Source organism: Neolamprologus multifasciatus, chromosome 12 (assembly GCF_963576455.1).
Source record: "Neolamprologus multifasciatus chromosome 12, fNeoMul1.2, whole genome shotgun sequence".
Classification (NCBI taxonomy): Eukaryota; Metazoa; Chordata; class Actinopteri; order Cichliformes; family Cichlidae; genus Neolamprologus; species Neolamprologus multifasciatus.
In genome coordinates this window covers 30535751-30554821 of record NC_140450.1, presented here as the reverse complement: position 1 = coordinate 30554821, position 19071 = coordinate 30535751, and the positions used below count along the sequence as shown (strand labels likewise).

General features: G+C 42.1%; 1 protein-coding gene across 4 annotated transcripts in view; it reads left to right on the top strand.

Moving 5' to 3' along the window:
- The first annotated feature begins 1247 nt into the window (after positions 1 to 1247).
- The window catches only part of bicdl1 (BICD family like cargo adaptor 1), a 37560-nt gene continuing 19736 nt past the window's right edge, over positions 1248 to 19071 (top strand). For all 4 annotated transcript variants that reach the window (XR_014877141.1, XM_085179571.1, XM_085179573.1 and 1 more), the window contains exons 1-8: positions 1248 to 2110; positions 2971 to 3186; positions 11070 to 11186; positions 14863 to 15009; positions 15420 to 15599; positions 15716 to 15934; positions 17656 to 17799; positions 18279 to 18409. Coding sequence is in view for 3 of the 4 variants with exons in the window: in XM_085179571.1 (XP_085035697.1) it covers positions 1718 to 2110; positions 2971 to 3186; positions 11070 to 11186; positions 14863 to 15009; positions 15420 to 15599; positions 15716 to 15934; positions 17656 to 17799; positions 18279 to 18409 (1547 nt within the window). In the remaining variant the exon portion in view is untranslated. The remainder of the gene's footprint in view (positions 2111 to 2970; positions 3187 to 11069; positions 11187 to 14862; positions 15010 to 15419; positions 15600 to 15715; positions 15935 to 17655; positions 17800 to 18278; positions 18410 to 19071) is intronic.

Sequence of the window (19071 nt, the reverse complement as noted above, 5' to 3'; positions counted from 1 at the left end):
ATTATGCTAATTAGCTTATCTAGAAACATCTGAGAGGCTGCGTGTATTTTTCAAAGAACGAAAAACAAGTTATAAAGTTACTCATTCCCCAAAATGTATCATATGTATCTTATGGTGTAAATAATTACATTTTTTCAAATAAACGAATTCATAACAAAACGTAATATGATAACCTTACTGGTCACTTTGCTTTGGTATTACATTTTGAACCTAGACTGTAAATGTGCGCGTCATCAAATATCGTGATAACTTCGTGTTGCAGGCTAGTTTTGCCAGAAATACCCCTGAATATCCTCTGACACTGTAATCCAGCTACACCTGTAGTCCAAACATACCCACAAACTGTGGTAAGATCGGTTTATGTAGGTAATAGTCAAGATTCTTTATTTGTCACGTTCATAGTTATACAAGTACAACGCGCAGTGAAATTAAACGTGTCCTGAAACGCTCCTCGACATTATATATAGTAAGTAGTGAATTATATACATTAAGTAAATTAAATAAAACAATCTGGACTTTTAAAATTAAAAGTCTGAAAATCCACATTGTGCGAGTGGAAAGTTAAAGTGTCTTGTGCCATATTAGCACCGCAATGTACTGACAGAGCTGTGCAGGTAGAGTAAAAAAGTGCCCACAGTGATACAGAGTAATACAACAGAGTGACCAGAGTAGTACAAACGGTAACGTACAAGGTATTATACACAAGGTAATATCACACGTAATACACATAAATGCAAAACCTTACTTTTATGTTATTAGGAAAAAGAGCTATATATTAACACTAGGGCCTATAATAAATAACTGATGTTTATTTAAACTCTAGGTTTTTTAGGGCCCTGTCGTGGTTGTAGTTTTTTTTTAACCTTTTCTTTGTTTTTATTTACCTTTTGTTCATTTACATAAATCCATGTTTACCAGCCTATTTATTTGGACCAAGCGATCAAGTTGAAAGATTCTTTTTTTTAAAAATCGTGAAAGCTTAAGTTTAAATTAATCAATGTTAAAAAAAAAGTTGTATTTTTTTTGTTGTTGTTGTTTTTAAGTGCCCGCTTATGTGTGTAGGTTTTAGGCTCCTGCACTGCTGAAGGCAGCACAGTGTTTTCATTTTATCCCTTCACGTGTTCATTTACTGGATGTCACAGATGTGTGTGTGAAGCACCAAAATATGGCGCTATCATTTTCAGCCAATCGGCTGCTCGTTTGTAACAGGTTTCAGCTGGCGTCACGGCCGTGGCGGGAACGCGCATTAGGAAAGGAAGGAGGTTGAGAGGCATCGTGATCGCGCTTATCATGTTTGGCTGCTAAGTTCCTCCGGTGTGGAGGCCGATCATTATGGGGGATCCAGGACCCCGAGACGGGATGGACCCTGACCGACCGACGGCTGCGAAGAATTCACTGAGGCGGTTCATACCGGGATAAAAATATTTTGTTGTGAGCAATCATAAACAAGCAGTCAGTGAGCTGCAGAGGAGGCGGTGTTTGCTGGGATTCAATCAGAGCCACCGTTGCGGCTGGTAGGTTAACGAGGAGAGGGGGACGTGAGGAAATTGGGAAGGCAGCACTTTTTAAACACCACGGGATCCGAAGAGCGACGATAATGGATGAATTGTTGATTAGAAGCCGGCCCGGTCAGCCCAACACAGTCGGAGCAGGGTGGGTTCATCCGGTGTGAAATCAGTCGGCTGTAATCTGTTGGCCTCTCCTCCGCCGGGCGGCGATGTCCGCGTTCTGCCTAGACCTGCAGACGTCTGCCGTGGTTTCAGCACCACTGGAGCTGGACAGCGACTGCATGGAGTCCCGGGGTAGCCCCACCGCTCAGGAGCCCGGCGGCTTTCAGGGTCATCCGCTGCGGCACGCCGGTTCCGGAGGCCTCGGGATGGCCTTGGAGGAGGAACTGGCCATGCTTACCGGGGAGCGGGGAGGTGAGGAGCAGCTGTCAGACCCAGACACGCCTGCGGTGGGGCATAACGCAGACTTGCTGTCGCTCTTTCGCCAAAAGGAAAAAGACTTGGTTTTAGCTGCTAAACTCGGCAAAGCGTTGCTGGAGAGAAACCAAGACTTGACCAAGCAATATGAGAAAATGCACAAAGATCTCAACGAGAAATTGGAGGTAATCTAAAGAAAGTACGCCTGACAAGTTTTAATTCAAGTATGGTTTTGGTTTGTGTCAACTTTAGGCCTTGTTTGGAAACAAACTCAGCAACAAATGCTGCCTGCAGACTTGCAAGTTCTGTCATTGTACACAATGTGCTCCAAGCCTAGTTATAGGATACAGTGTAGATAGGCATGCTGCTCAGTCCAGTCTATGGCTAAAGTGACCAGCACAGCATTCACTATAAACTCATCATGTTTACAATGAAGGCTTAACAGCTGATCTTTTGTTCTTGTTGTTTTCCAAATGTTTCGAACAACCAGGCACATGGGCAGAGAAAAAACAAATCACATGAAAAAACACCGGGACTAATCCTGGCCTAGTGTATCTGCTGTACATCTGTTCATCCCTTTGATCCACATTTATCCTCAGAGAAGCTGAGCCCTAACATCTCCTTATCATTGATGTTGTTTCATTTTTTTTTGGCAGTGCTTGATGTTGTTTTGTTTTGAGTCTATGTGATACCTCTTTTTTGTGATTGCTTGATCCTAGGACCATAACAGCCGGCAGCTGCTGGTGGTGCAATGCACATCTGTCCACTGCTAACTGCAGAAAAAAGAAGCATCTTATTATCCGAACTGTCACTCCAATAGCTAGGGTCATATCTGTTCAGTGGATTCAACTGGTGTTTCCAGTCTCAACTTTTTTTTGTTTGTTTTTTAACCACCAATACTCTAATGTGCTTGCCCAAGACAGATCTACTTTCTCAGTCCATAGAACCACCAGTATTTGTCATTGTCAAACCCCCAATACTCTTTTTTGGTACTTGTGTTTAAAGTTAAACATGATGACCTCTTCTTCTTCTCAACATAATGCAGCACCTGGAGCAAGAGAAGCATGAGCTGCGACGGCGTCTGGAAAGCCGGGAGGGGGAATGGGAGGGCCGGGTGGCCGAGCTGGAGACGGATGTCCAGCAGCTGCAGGGCAAGCTGGAGCGACAGCAAGTCCAGCTGAAAGAAGCTGACAGGGACAAGACCAAGGCCATCAGCGAGCTCTCAGAACAGAACCACAGACTGCTGGAGCAACTCAGTAGGGTGAGGAATGCTTCAGCCTGTGTGCTTGTGTGCATGTTTGTGCTTCAAATGTGTTGCTTCAGGCTCCCTGGGCCAACCTCAAGGAAGATTTAATTAGTCTGGGCTTTGACTCATCAAATCACATGGTCTTAAAGCCGCTGTAAATGCCCTTCCACCCCACCGAGAAACACGACTCACAGAAATGCCAGTATGTGGCAAGTGTTTCTCCCTGGCCTGGCTTCAGGGCCAGTGAGGCCACAACTCAGTTTGCCTGGCTGATATGACATAAGGTGCTCAGCCAAGTGAGGATTCATCACCCCTCATGGTGGATCTATCTTTATTCAGCCCATCTCTCTCTGACTTCACCTGAATTATGCTAACTCATCAATATAAAAGTGTAGCTTCCAGGTCTTAAGCGGAATAATTTAGAACGATTGGACTGCACACTTATGCAATAGCACTCTGCATATTGACAGGTAATTTGAGTGCAGTTATTATGACTGGCACAGTAGAAAAGGTCTCATAGCAGATCTCCAGACAGACACATTACAGTAGATGAGCACTCAGATGTATAATATAGCAGCGATCGGGGTCACCATGAAAGCTTCAGGCTCTATCCTTGTTGGATATACTGGAAACACATTAGGGTAAACTGAGTCTGACAGCAGGTGGAGACTGACAGAAGTGAGAATGCTAATGTTTGTAGCCAGAGCTGATTAAGCCTTCCTAAGGAGCTCAGTACAACACCTCAATCTGTTCAATCAACATCAAAACAAGCAGCCTCTATTCAGACCGAGTGCACACTTAATTGCTCTATTAGAGTGTCCTTTTATTCACACTGTTCACCTCTGTGATAATTGCACTGCCACTTAATAAACAACGGTTTAATATTATTTATGTTCTGCTTGGTGGTTAAAGGTCATCGTATTTAATAACTGATGTCATAGGAATGCTGTGCTTTCACAGACCAGAATGCTGCTTGTGTTTGTAGCTAGATTTGGTGGCTTGTGGTGTGCCCTGTTCCTTTGCACATGAAATTTAATTGCCCCCTCCCAGAATTGAATTGTCATATCAGTGTAACCGTGGGTGGAGATCATGGGGGGACGGTGGAGGCCAGATCCCCCTTTCTTTGTGTCGTCTACCTTAATGCATTATCTAGTATGATATTTAGCAATGCAACAATATGCCCTGAAGTCCTTTTGTGCTAATTATAGCCGATGAACAACTATATATTCTACATGTTGAAAAAATCGACTCCCCCTCATATGCCTAACAGTGGCTTGGTCCACTTTCTGTCTCCTTTAAAACTTTAAAAGTGACCTTTAAACAACGGACCTGTGAAGCATCATTCGTTTCATACGCTGCATTTCCTAAGATCCAGTACCTCGCTGTTGAATCAGTGTCGCTGCCATCACTTCTTACAGGCCAGCTATGTGTTAGAGTTCATGTTTATGGAGGCTGGAAATCTGTCAAGTGGTATGGTTTTATATTTATTTCAGACAGAATTTTATGATTTTTTTTTTTACTCTTGAAACGCCCCTGATCCTGCTCGTCTCGCACGTGAGAGAAACATACGGCACCTGTCAGGCTAGTGTAACAACTTGAAGGCTGTAAACAGAGGCATCATTGTACTGACTGGTGTCATGTAGCTTTACAGTGGGTGCTGAAGCTACAATTTAATGTGCCCCAAGGCCCCTGTACAGAACGACTGACAGGCCTGTACAGGTGCTTCGATAATGCCGTCACTACTGCCTCTGATGACGCTCAGGATTGTGCTTGTTTCCCCTCCTGGGAGAAGATATGTTCTGCTCCCAGGCACTTGGGAAAGGCCCAGTGCAGTTGATTTTTAACCCACAGTTTCCCCCTCATCTTCATCAGGTTAAATCGGCCTCCTGAGCTGTTTTGCTCCAACACCACGATTGCATTGCAATCAAAGGGCGGTGCTGGGCAAGTCAGTTACTGTGGATTGCAGCAAAAGTAGACACTTAGAATAATTAAACTGGATTTATTTCACTGAAATCCTGGCATGGGAAACTATGAAGATATTCCCAGAAGTGGTCTGTGTTATGTTTTGAGGAGGACAGCAGATTTTGTGGTCTCAGGGAAATTCATGAGAACAAATTGACTGCATCGATCCAGATCTCATGATTGAGGGTGCTGGGCAGACAGAGGAAGACCTACTGGTTAGTAAAAATAATGAGGTCAGCCACAGTGCTCCCACCATCTCACTTTATTCTTTCTTCTTTGCATCTTTCTTCTTTTTCTTTCTCTTTCTGTCTGGGCTCATTACTAAGCAATGGCCTGTGACTAAGTAATATTAGCTGTTTACATGTCTGGATGAATGGAGGGAATGTAAGGCTACCCCGAGGAAACTGTGCAGTAGTAAAGCCACAGAAGGCCTTTCATTTTCATCTGACCTGTTTCTTGTAATGGTTAAATTTTCTAGTGAAACAGATTCATAATAAAAGTAGATCTATATGTTGTCCTATTAACCGTTAAATAAGTTGGCTAAGTGATAACTAGCTTGTCACTGTTGCGTAAGCCATGCCTCCTAAAAATCACAATGAAGCACGTCTACTAATTGTTTTCAATCATGTTGCTGATTTCTAAAAAAAAAAAAAAAAAAAAGTTGGGATGCTGTGCAATCATCATTTATTTTTAATTGAAGACATGCCTCGAGAATGACATGAGAAATTAGATTATATTTCAAAATTTTTCATTTTATTCTGACATAATGTTTGAAAATAGTTGGGACAGTGACACATTTCACTGTGTTGCATCACTTGTTTTACTAAGGTACAGTTGGAAAACTGAAAAGTTGGATTTTGGAAACAAATGCAAAAGTCTAGCGTGCAGGTGGGCGGGAACAGCTCACAAACTATTATTTTTGTTTAGTTTTCATTGTGGAGCCATGTGATTGGATGATGTGCACAATGGTTAATGTGTGGATGGCAGATGTCTCTCTAAACCCTGTGTATAATAAACAGCACTTATGGTGTCTTTGCAAACATGCACCTGTGACATCGAGCACAGTAACTAATGGACTCTTCTACTGGAATTGATGGTGGGATTTGATCACTGTGCTGGTGACAAGCAAGACAGTTCCTTAATAGGCCTAAATGGGCCTGCGTGTTTTTGGTTTTTTGTAGTGCTTTAAATTGCATTTGTGAGCTGTTACTTCACTTATTGCACTATTTGTTATGATGAGACAGAGTTTTTCCTCAGAAATAACAAACGATAAAGACGAACAGTGTAAAATATACTGTGCAGTATTCTGGTCACTTAATGTCAAAGAGAAAGTTACATGTTACAGCAGGGCTGCTCATCCAGTTCTAAAGGTCTAATAACACACACAGGTTCAGTACATACTCCTTATAAGGAAGCACAGTATGTCTCTTGACTATCAGTAAGCTGCAAACTGTCCTTGTGACTTATCATAGAGCTTAAATTTCCAGTACCATCAGCAGATAGTCAGGTCATAGTATTCCCAAAGCCTCCACCCACACATTGAGATCTCACCAAATACCCCCCCCCCCCTCCCGAACAAACAAACAAACAAAAAACAAACAAATAAAAATCCAAGATATAATATTTTCCTAGTCGTCAATGCACTAAATGCGTTGTGTTATCAAAATGTCTGAGTTTCTACATTTGATAACTGGCCATTCTTGTTTACATTTTACATAGCCTTGCACCTTTTCTTGGAAAAGTGTTATACATCACTGCACAAACAAGTGGACCAGACACAACGCCACGGAAAATCCAGCCTTGTCTCTAATTTAATCACAGAGATCAAAATCAGACCTGTTTGCCAATAAAGCATAAATATATGGATTTACAAAATGTAGAAGCAACAAAAAAAGTAATAGAGAAATCATTAGCATTAATTATATTTGCAGGTTTATTTTAGCTTTTATTTCTCTGGTGAATCACATTAAGGTCAATTTGTGAATTGATCTCAGCTTTTTTAGACAGTTATTTTTAAAAAAAATGCTAAATATTTCATGATTTATGCTTTTATTTATACATTTGCCCATTAAAAAGTCTGTTTATGTAAAATGGCCAGCTTTTCAGAGGAAGTAAAAGCTACAGGCAAATACAAGAAAACAGTGTTATGCTCTTTTAACAACACAGGGATCAGCTCTTAACAAGCTCTTTTCATTTGGCTCCAGTAAGATGACCTTGACAAGCCAGGGCACTTCATAGGAAGTGATGTAAGTCATGGGGTAAGATACGGTCCTGAAGGGATTAGCTATAATCCAAGCTAATAGCCTTGCTATATGCATTAAGTCAGGAACCAAAACCACTTCAATCCATACTCTACTTAATTAATAACAGCAGCAGGTAACGCTGGTATTTGAGCAAAGAAGATCATAAAAATAGTCCCCTCCTTCATGGCTTTCTTCCGTCTGGGCACTATATTTGTGTGTATGTGTTTTGAATGAGTCCAGATCTGACTATTAATGCTATATGTTATTTCAGTGCACTCAGAGAAAATAGGCTGTCATTGATTCAAGAGGTGTGTGCTTGTTTCCGTGGGTCTGGAGTGTCAGGGCAGCCAATCTCATCGGGCTTAATCTGATCAGAGCGAACAAGCAGGAAAAGGGACCTTTCTGTAATTACATTACCACACAGGCTGGGAGAAAGCAGAGGGTGCCCTGACTCTGCCAAAAAAAAGCGTCACGCTTTATGTTTGGGGTCAATTCTACTTCCCTCAACGTTCAGAGTTTCCTTAAGTAAACTCTGAACGTTGTGTTTGATTCATTTGAGGCTGTACAGGAGGAGTCAGTGCAATTCTTTTCCTCATCACTTACTTAAATTTACCTGTCAGGTTAGTTCAAACCTTACATTTATAAACTCCAGCCAGTGCTGCTCATCTGTCCATCCGTTTGCTGACACCATATGGAGCAGTTGCTGGAGCACCTATAAGATCTGCTGTCGCACTCACGTATTGTCACGTGGGATTTGTTATGCAACTGTTTAAGACGGAGGGTTCCTCCTTCCATGCAAGGAACGGCGCTCTGAGAAAGAGAATGCGGAAAATACCACAAGTACTGAGACCCCAAGTCGCAGCTCCGCCAATCCCACTTCTCTGCGGTTGCTATGACAACCAGAGTGACATGCAAATTGAAACCCTCTGTGTTGTTACCATGGGAATGTGCTCTACAGAATGGCACAAGGATACAGATAGTTTGATGCCAGCTTGTGTCACCCAAGACCCCTGATGCACCTGAATTGGGTCCCACACAGAAAGCCCCAAACAGCATCAGCAGCAGTGACTCTACTCCTCTTCCTCCTGCCACCTTTGGAAAAGCGAATGTCACATATTTACCGGAAGTGATGTCCAGAGTAAAGAGGCTTTACAGTAACACGTCTCTCTGCTCAGCCCTACTTTGGTGCCCTGGATTCAGTCGCAGCAGTCTGATTTCTTTTCCCTCCAGTTTGTCCTGTCATGTTGATAATACTTGATCTGAAATCTGAGGAGTTTATGCACAGATTAAGTGACTGTTTGGAACTTCACGGTCGGCTCTGCGGTTTTCCCAAAACGATTTCAATCTGTCAGCTTGTTGGGCCAGTGGGTCAGATGTCACATTGGCCTGCTTGTCACACTGGCTCCTGCTACCTGCCCCTGTTTTCCACTCAAAGACAACGGCACTATGTAGTGTTCATCCAGATAAGTACATCTGGGCTTCTTGACTGAACTAATCAGATCAGACTGTCAAGTATTTGTATGTTTTCCTTTTTCCCAGCAAGTTTTTTGGAATGACATATCCCATACCTGCATTTACATTGTTTGAAAAAGGTGTCCTTTTGTGTTATTTCAGAAAACATGACCTGTTTGTCAACAGGTTTACAAAGAGTCAACTACATTAACTACCCAACCAGCAAACACTTGTTGAACAAAATGTTAAAAGGACAATTATTACAGTCTAATTAATGACAAACTATGACAAAAAAGTCTCTAGTTGAAAGAACGTGTAGATTAGGGGTATCAAACATAAGGAAACACACACACACCTGAGCAGCCCTGAAATATGAATGAAACCACTCAGTTCAGGAAAGAGAAACAAGTGTTATGAGGGGGAAAAACTCCATGGAAATCACATTTAGCTAACAAAACATCCATGAATCTTTGGTGTTTGGGATATAACTTGGAGTTTTTCATCTCTCTGCTTTCCCAAGTTATATACATCCAACGTTGGTTCTTGTTTACATGCTTTGTGTAAAAAGTAAAAAGGTTTTCCACACCATATTTTTTTGATTCATAAAAGCTCATTCGGCTCCTTTATTACAGCATGGCACAGAAAGCATGCTTGTTTTCAATTCTGTGTTTAAGTACCAGGTGCAAAGCTGACACATGAATAATTAGACCTATAAAAACTAAAGTTATTGCTTAGTCATCACTTAATCATCACTGCTCTGCCAAGTAGTTCATGCGATTGGTTCAGTTTATCTACTTGTTGGTAGGATTACTCAAAAAGTTAAGAGATGGTGCTTGTTCAGCTTAGAAGTGATTCAACTTTTAGAGTTAGTCGGGACCTGAATCATGTTTTGCAAATATATCACAAACTTATCTGGATCCAGAGATTATTCTAGACCATCAGTACCAACTTTCATTTCATTAACTTTCACTTTTCAACTTATTTTTACTTTTTGCCCTTCTGATGTAAACATTATTGACTTGTTCTAAAAGAATAACATATAGCAACCCCTGTTTTCATTATTTAATCCAGGTCATATGCATGCAGGGAAGGATTTGATTGTTCATGAGGCGCTAAGTTCTGTAAATCAGGATTTTTTTTTAGCGCTGTGTGCTTTTGGAATTCATGATGGATTGAAGTGGATGATAAACTGATTTATTTAAAGGTAAATAGGCCTTTGCAGGTAAGCAGTAGAAACATGAGTAGTCATGGTGCTTACACTGTCTTGTTAGGTGCTGTTCAGAGTGGAGCCCCAGAAATGGTCACAATGGCAGCCTGTCCTTTCTTCCCAAAGAACACTGACACCACAAACAGTGCTGCTTTACAAACAGAAGTGAACTAAAATGGCCTGATGCATGTACAGCCCAGCTGTTGAGCCCTTTCATCTCTCTGTGAGTGCCTCAAAAAGCTGCAGCAGCGTGTAGTGCCATCTAGAGGCTTTTATTGATATTGATGCAATAAGTCATCCTCACTTTCATTCAACACTCGGTGATTAAAAGGCAACAACAATAAGGAAATATAAACGGACTTCCTGCTTCTAGTTTTTTTTTGTTAGTCCATTTACTCAATTTTCATCTCCTGAGAGAGATAAAGTATGCTTTTTAGGATTTTGCTGTTGCCATGGCAGTGATGATAATGCAAAATGTAGCTTCCTGAGTGCAGCTTTATGCTAATGATGCACAGCCTGGCTCTGTGTGGTCTGATCCCACCTGTCCAATAAGCTCTAGTGATGCACTAAGGCTGCTGCTGCTGCTTCACTGGATTGCACAAATAGCGAGCAGATCATTTCTGTTGTTTGAGGCTTTTAGCAAGGGCCATGACTTTTGGGTGAATTTGTGCTTTTAGAGAACCAGCTATTAAATGCACCATTTACCAAAACAGACTGAGGAGGGCTGATTTACAGCACGTCAGTGTCACTAACACAGTGTGAGTGCAAACTGAACGGCAATGTGTTTGAGTGTCTGCATGTGTTAGCCTCCAATGAGTCACCATGGGGGAGAAAAGACAAAAGAGTTGCAGTGCCAGTATTCTAATTTCAGTTATCAAGTTCTGCAACACGTTAACATTGATTTTTAATGCCAGTATTACCACGAACAACGCTTACATGAGCAACGTCTTACAGTGCTAAATTGTATTCTTTCAAACTAAAAGCAGGCCTCTTTTAAGCTCAGTTTCTGTCCTTCCCTTTCTGTCTTTGTCCAGGCTGCAGAGGTGGAGAGGCAGCTGTCCACTCAGGTCCATTCATTACGGGATGACTTCAGGGAGAAGAGTGTGTCCACACGCCAGCACATGACACGACTAGAGACTCTACAGGCTGAGGTCGGCCTTGTGTGCATCCTGTCTACTGTATACATAACTTCATAACAAGTACAGTTGATTGAACATGCACAAAGTGAGAAAACTCCACCTAAAGCTGACTAGAACTTCTAACAGGATCATTTATCTTAGGTACTTAAGAGTTAAAAAATCATGGTGCCTAGTAGAAGCAATTTAAGTCATTTCTAGTTACCAAGAGCTGTACAATTTTTTGAATAAGCTGGTCTGTTCAGATACTTCATTTTGTCCACAACCATGTAGTACACTGTTTTTGACAGGCCCAAGTCAAGTAAGGCAAGTTATACACTTACCAGAAATGTTGGATTTTGCACTTAAATTTAAAATGCATTATGCCAGTCACCACTTATCTAAAAAATTTTATACTGAAGATGGTGCTTGAATACGCACCAGCGCCAAACTATGCCACATGCATGTCACATTAACATCAATGGTTGATTTAAAAAGGAAAGAAAATCTGCATGGCTCTGCTAAGATTGCTAATCTAGACAGCTAAACTAAAATAGCTAATCTAGCTAAAATAGCTAATCTAGCTAAAATAGCTAAATAGCTAGTGTGGACATTGCCCTTGGATGCTGACGATATTCTGCTGGCTGGAAACTATCGCAAACATACACGCAGCTATTTAAATATTTCATATTTTCACTATTTCTTTACTTACAGTGCACTGCATGAAGTCATTCTTGTCAGAGATACACTCACAGGGCACTTCATTAGGTACAACTTGCTAGTTCCCTTTTGATTCAGAGCTGCTTCAATTCTTTGTGGCACAGATTTAAAATGATGCTGGGACCATTCCTCAGAGAATTTGGCCCATATTGACATCATAGCGTCACGCAGTTGCAGCAGGTTTGTCAACTGCACGTTCATAATGAAAATCCTGTTCCACCGCAATCCCAATTTACTCTATTGGATTGTGATTTGGTGACAGCAAAGGTCATTTAAGTACAGCCAACCAGTTGGAGATCATTTGAGTTTTGTGACATACTCTGACCTTTAATGGATGGACGTGGTCAGGAACAATACTCAAGTAGGCTTTGGCATATAATTAATACTCCATTTGTAATAGGAGTTGTCAAGAGATTTATTCTAAAGACACTTCTTCAGCTAAGAATCTAAAGGTAGAAACACACAGACGCTGCAGTTTTTACTTGCAAGGGCATGATCACAGAACGCTCACACCAGAGTGGGGGCCCTGTGATGTGCGCTCTGTCTCCTGCACCTGCCTTTATTTATATACAAAAGTAATACAACAGTGAATACGTCTATTCATTAACAGAGGAATGTTAGTATGTAGGGAGTGAAGATAAAAGTGGTTCAGGTGTGTGTGTGTGTGTGTGTGTTATTCTGAAGGACGTTGCCCCTCTTCTTGAAGATAAGAGCCTCCAGCTCCCCTCTTTCTGGCAGGAGTGAAATGATAACAGCTTGCTCAGCTATTATCACTGTGAGAAAGAACTTATAAAGCAAGTCTTGATTTCAACAACAGTCTAAGTCATAAAAGGGTCATCATGCAGTATTCTATAATATGCAAACTTATATCACTAAAAGATTATACTGACTACTAAGTACAATTTTCTATTGACAGGAGTAATTCATAAAAGGGGCTAAAATGTGCCAAGAAAATATCCCCACACCATTAAACCACCAATACCAGCTTGACCTGCTGATTCACGACAGGATGGATCCATACCTTCATGTTATTTACTCTAAATTCCAACCCTACCATCCGAACGCATCAGGACTCATCAGACCGGGCAACATTTTTCCAGTCTTGTCCAATTTTGGTGAGCCAGTGTGAATTGTAGCCTCACTTTCCTATTTTTAGTTAACAACAGAGATACCTGGTGTGGTCTTCTGTTGCTGTAACTCATCTGCTTCAGGGTTTGACAAGCTGTAACTCAGCGATGCTCTCATCCTTCCCTTAGCCTCAGCTTAAAGCAGTTTTCCACTGACATGGGATATCAGCAAGAAATTGCTCATTTATTGGGATTTTCCCAGTAGGGTTTTTGAAATATTTAGACCATGTAGACCAGGGAGTGTATATAAGAAAACAGCCTCTAAAGTGAAACCACTGCGTGTCTCACCTGAGGCTTTACCTAGGGCTTTGTTTTGAGTTACAGCACAGTCTATGGTCCATCTTTTATTTAGTTAGTATAGCGAGTTCAAACATTTAAGTGGGAGACTCGAGATGCATCATTAGTTTTAATTGTAATCGATTGCGAGGTAGGTAAGTATAAATGTTGCATCCGGTCCCCTCACTTTGCTTGCCTAATGATGACTTTAAAGAGTCAGTATGCCATTATCTTGCAATTACCACCTGTAGCCACAGTGTCCACTTGTTCAATAAAAGACACAGTCTTGCTTTAAAGTCTCCACTAATGATGAAAAGAAAAAGAAAAGTCTTTCTTCCCTTAATAAATTATTTTCTTCTCAGGGGATGATCTTCACTTTGAACTCGAGGCACTTGTGTGATTTCTTTCCTTTCTTCTTTATCTTTTTCGACTTTCTCACCATTTCCCATTCCCCTCACCCTCCTTCCTTCTTGGTTGGAGCAGCAAGGGCTAGAAGTGAGTGGTTCCCCTGCACCGTCTCTCAGCCTGACTGCATGCTGCATGTGAAACACTGTAAAACAGCAGGAACAGCGAAGGCGCTGATATTCGCTTTGATTTTTGCAATTGCTTGTCATGTGTCTTGATGATGGGGCAAAGTGCTGACTCTTTTCACCTTTATAGTATGTAATATGTTATGTGCGCAGCATTTTTGCCGATCCCTGTTTCCGAGGCCAAGCTTGGATACTTTTTTTTTTTTTTTTATCAGAGCATGAGCTGTGTTGTGATGTCAGTTGTGCCATATGTGAATGGATATGTCCTCTACGTCAGTGCTGTAAGAGTTCAGGTTGTTCCGCAGCTTCTCTTCAAAGCCAGGGAGAAAACACCCAGACTGCAGAGCCTGTGCTATAATTGGGAGAAAAGGCTCCTGCTCTATATTTAGAGATACTGCAATGTCTGGGTGCTCCCCTTATTCCAATGCTTTGCCTTTATATGACATGTTCTTGATGACTAATGGCTTTTTGGCCTGTTAGGGTGAAAGCAGAGACTATCGCACAACCCAAAATATCCAGAACCTGATCATGTAGATGCACATGTGCCAGTAAAAACAACTGTTCTGCATGAAAGCTCCCTGTGCTGCGAAGTAGGTTATCAGATGTAGGTCAGAAGCAGGAGGGATAAAAATGAGCAGAGCTGATGTTTGTTTAATGGGCAAAGCTGCTCAGGCAGCTGCAAGGGAAGACAATTCATGAAGTCTATCTTGTGTCTTCAATATAAGGCCATTACACAGGCACGGTAAGCAGTACACTGCTATGAAACTTTGTGTAGATGCTAAAGCATCGCCAAAACATTCCTGAAGACGAGGGTGGCGACCAATGCAGACACCCGTGCTAGGCAACGAACATTCTTTAGGCCAGTGGGAGTGCTTTTAATCTTGTGCAAGAGCCCAGCTTCCCTCACAGGCAGGGAAAAAACAATATGCAGCCTTTAATCAGGTCCATAGCTGCCCATTTGTTTGCGATCGACCAGAAAATCTGAGCAATGCTTGGATTCCAAACGTAACGCCTGCTTCTCACAGCGCAGGGTCTAACTGTCACTGTTTGAAATGCTAGATTAAGATGCTGTCAGAACGGAAGATGGAGTCGGAGCACCGAGTGCACGCCATGCTCGAGGAGAACGAGTTGCTGCAGAATTCTGTGGATGAGCTCCGGGAGAGGACGCTGGTGCTGGAGAAGCAGTGTCACGAGAAGGACCTCCAGGTACGGACACATAAATGAAGCTTCAGGGAATAATTGCTACCTTAGTAGATAGTGTACATTATTCCTATTATTATTATTATTACAAATGATTAGAGTGATTTTAGATTATTTTGCTTTCCCTTCTTTTCTTTCATATCTAGCTATTACATCAGTGTATAAACAAGTAATCCCTGTGAGTTTTTAAGTGCATAGCCAACCAGAAAAAGTTACTTAAAAGAAGGAGAAAGGGAGGTAAAACGGCTTGTTTCAGACAGTGGAGGAGCTGATGAACTCCACTAAGGTTCAGTATTGCATAAATAACAATGATTTTGAACTATCTATCATCCAGAGCTACTCTAATATAGCCCAAGTATAAAAATATGAGATGAATGCCACTGTTAAGTCTTAGTTAACTCCTCTCTTGTGTCCAGTTGCGGCAGAGCCAGCTGGAGCTGCTGGAGGTTCAGGTGTCCCACAGGCAGCTGGCCGCTAGGTTGGAGGAGCTGACGGAGGAGCACAGCCTCCAAACTCTGACCCCCCATCCTTCCAGCCTGCTGTGTGAGATAGAGCAAAGTATGGAGCAGGAGGAGCAGGAGCAGGAGAGGGAGCAGGTAGCGATGTTTATGACTGCCTGATCGTATCCACAGTCAGTTTGTTTAAACTCGCTGTGAGCATCAGGAGTGTTGGTGACTAATATCTAAACTATCTTGTCTTGTTGATCAATCAGCTACGTCTTCAGCTATGGGAGGCCTACTGTGAAGTTCGCTCACTTTGCTCTCATCTGCGGGGAAACGATGTCACGGATTCAGCGCTGTCCACTGACTCCTCCATGGACGAGTCCTCTGAGACTTCCTCAGCCAAGGATGTGCCTACTGGGAGCCTCCACACCAGCTTGCTAGAGCTACGGAGGCTCACTCAGAATCTGCTGGATGGCAATGAGTCTACGGTAATGAGCAACACGCTGGCAGTCAGCATTGTTGCTGTTAGACTAATATTAGGTGTTACCTGAAAAAGTGAGATAATGACTAATTTTGGACTACTAGTAATTTTTGGCGATTGAATCATTTCAAAAGAAGAACTATTTATGTAGTACTGTACACGGCAATACAGCATCTTATTTTCTGTGTGACAAAAGTCACCGCTTGTTCTCATCAATAGTTCTCCAGGCTTTTCAGAGGAATACTTCTTTTGTTTGCTAAGCCACCTAACACTGACCTGTGAATCATTCAAGCATAAGAAAGGTACACAAGGAAGGAACCAGTGTTGTGACTACACACAACAGACAAAGAATTCCATTTTAAATTTTATCTTTAGGCCCTTTGGTGCTAGTAGTCTGTCACAGAAACATTTGTTATAACTATTAGATGAAACTTGGCACTTGGTGTGCAGTGTGTCCTAAAAAAATCTGAGGAAACTGGATAAGTGGAAGTGGTGGGCCTAAGCCAGCTGTGTCCAACTCCAGGCTTCAAGGGCCGGTGTCCTGCAGGTTTTAGATAGCACCCTGGGTCAACACACCTGAATCAAATGATTAGTTCATTACCAGGAGAACTTCAAGACATGTTGAGGAGGTAATTTAGCCATTTAAATCAGCTGTGTTGGATCAAGGACACATCTAAAACCTGCAGGACCCTCGAGGCCTGGAGTTGGACACCCCTGGCCTAAGCTATCTGCAGAAGTTGGGCAGTATCCCAGAGTCACATCCTTCAGGAACAGGAAAGACCTGAGAGACGCTGTTCACTGAAGCCCCATCAGAAATGGTCTCAGGCTACGTCCACACGTACCCGCATTTTTCTATGCGTTTGCATCTTTCGTCCACACATAAATGGCGTTTTCGGTCACTGAAAACGGAGATTTTTAAAAACTCCGGCCAGGGTGGATATTTTCTAAAACTCAGTTTTTGCATTTACGTGTGGACGAGAAAAACGGAGAAAACACAGAAAACACAGCGTCAAAGGTGTGCGCCTTTTTTGACGTCACAGTGTGCGCCACGTTATTGTTTCGGTGAAATAAATTTCTACAATACTGTTACTGTTAATTGTACTCTCTGCAGTGTTTAAATGCTTACATATACACACACAGTTACTGTCCCTCCACACATACGACTCGGTTCTGCTTCTATGCCCCAGCTTTGTTTACTTTTTCCCACCGAGGCTTCTAGACTTCTGATTGGCCAACATTTCTACACAGTTAGGAATATATCGCCACCTGTTGCATTGGCATGTTCCTAGCAGCGTTTTCCTTCATTTCTGCGTTTACGTGTGGACGGGATTATTTTTTAAAACAAAAACGGAAAATCTCCGTTTTCAAAAATACCCGTGTACGTGTGGACCTAGCCTCAGTTGAAGGGTAGCTGTCAGGAAGCCATACTTAGGGACAGGAAACAGTCTTATGGAGTCATGAATCTAAATTTGAAGTATTTGGTTCAAATTATCATCAGTATGTATGGAGGAGGCCAGGAGACAGGTACACTGTATGTCTACAGACTTTCCCACTACTCTGTTTTTATGTTAAACAGGCAATGCTCACCTCACGTTGTCTTTACAATATGTAATGCAAATTTTTAGCATTAAAGAAATCATCGTCACTTTACACATGAGTTCCTTTCTCATAAAGCCGATACTGTCCACAGTAAGTCTTTGTTGTAATGTGTGTGCTTTGTGTGCAAAGGGCTCACGGCGTAGTGATGAGGAGGCTCTGGAGGAGCAGGTGAGGAAACTGGGAGAAGAGTTGCGGGAAGTCAGAGAGCTGCATGAGGCGGAGCAGGACAAAACACGCGGCAATGAAGAGGAGCTGCTGCAGCTGCACAACCAGGTAAAACAACCGTGTGTGTGCATCATGTATGTGCATGTCAGTCAGAGATTTAGATAATAAATGTAGCTGAAGTCAAGATCCTTTCCTGTCTTTCTGGGGTAATAACGCTGCATTAAGGAGTTTCTCATGTCTAACAAGAACACTGTGTTGACGTAGAGCAGCAGATGTAGTCCTCACCCTGTCGTGCATCAGTCTGAATTTGATGCATGCTTTTTCTAATGTGGGACATTGCTTCAACCTTGTTCAACCTTCTCTCTGCCAGGACAGCTCACACTCTCCTGTGGGTTTAAAATGCCGTCTTGCATGATTTAAATGACACAAGCTGCTCACGCACTCCATCATCTGCCGAACTAGGTCAAACAAATATCTCGCCCATGAGCACCATGTTGTCTAACTTTGCCATTCAACCGTGCACCCTGAATACATGGCCTCAATCTCACAGGGATGTTTCATTCGCATTCACTCTGCACAATCCACAGGTGGCGCTGCTCTCTGTAGAGATGCACTCTCTCCGAGAAGAGAACGAGCGAATGAGGACAATGGCTGATGTTCGAGAACCCAGCGAGCAGCTCCAGAGTGCAATCAGAGACCGAGACGATGCCATAGCTAAGTAAGACTGTACGGTTTCACAACTAGCTTAGTCCTTTATCACTACTTCAACAGGTGTTTGCACGGGTTTAGTAAGTTCATTTTACTGTTGAAAAGATTAAAAGTTTTATCTTTTTACTGTATTTACATTAAATTTATGCCTCAGTTCATCAAACAGTGCGACAGCGCTTGAATTTATTTCAAGTTATAACATAATGAGATGTAAATATTTTCAGCCATCATTTCAGATTTTAATCATATGTTTGATAACTGAATTATCAAGTCTGTTAATCCCTAACCCTAAACCTTATTATTCTAGAGTCTAGATAGATGGAAAAAACAATTTTAGACCAGCCGTCCCCAACCCCCGGGCCACGGATCGGTACCGGTCCGTGAGTCGTTTGGTACCGGGCCGCGAGAGTTGAGGCTCAGGTGTGAAATTTATGGTTTTCAGGGTTTTTAATCTTTTTTTTTTAAATCGTTAACTCAGTTTTCCGGGGTCTTTTCCATGTATTATAAATAAATCTTCTTTTTTTATACCTACCGGTGCTGTGGTTTTTTTTTTCACAACACCTTAAAGGCAGGTCTGTGAAAATATTGTTGGACATAAACCGGCCCGTGGCGCAAAAAACGTTGGGGACCGCTGTTCTAGACCATAATGTCATGATCTAGAACTGTGACATA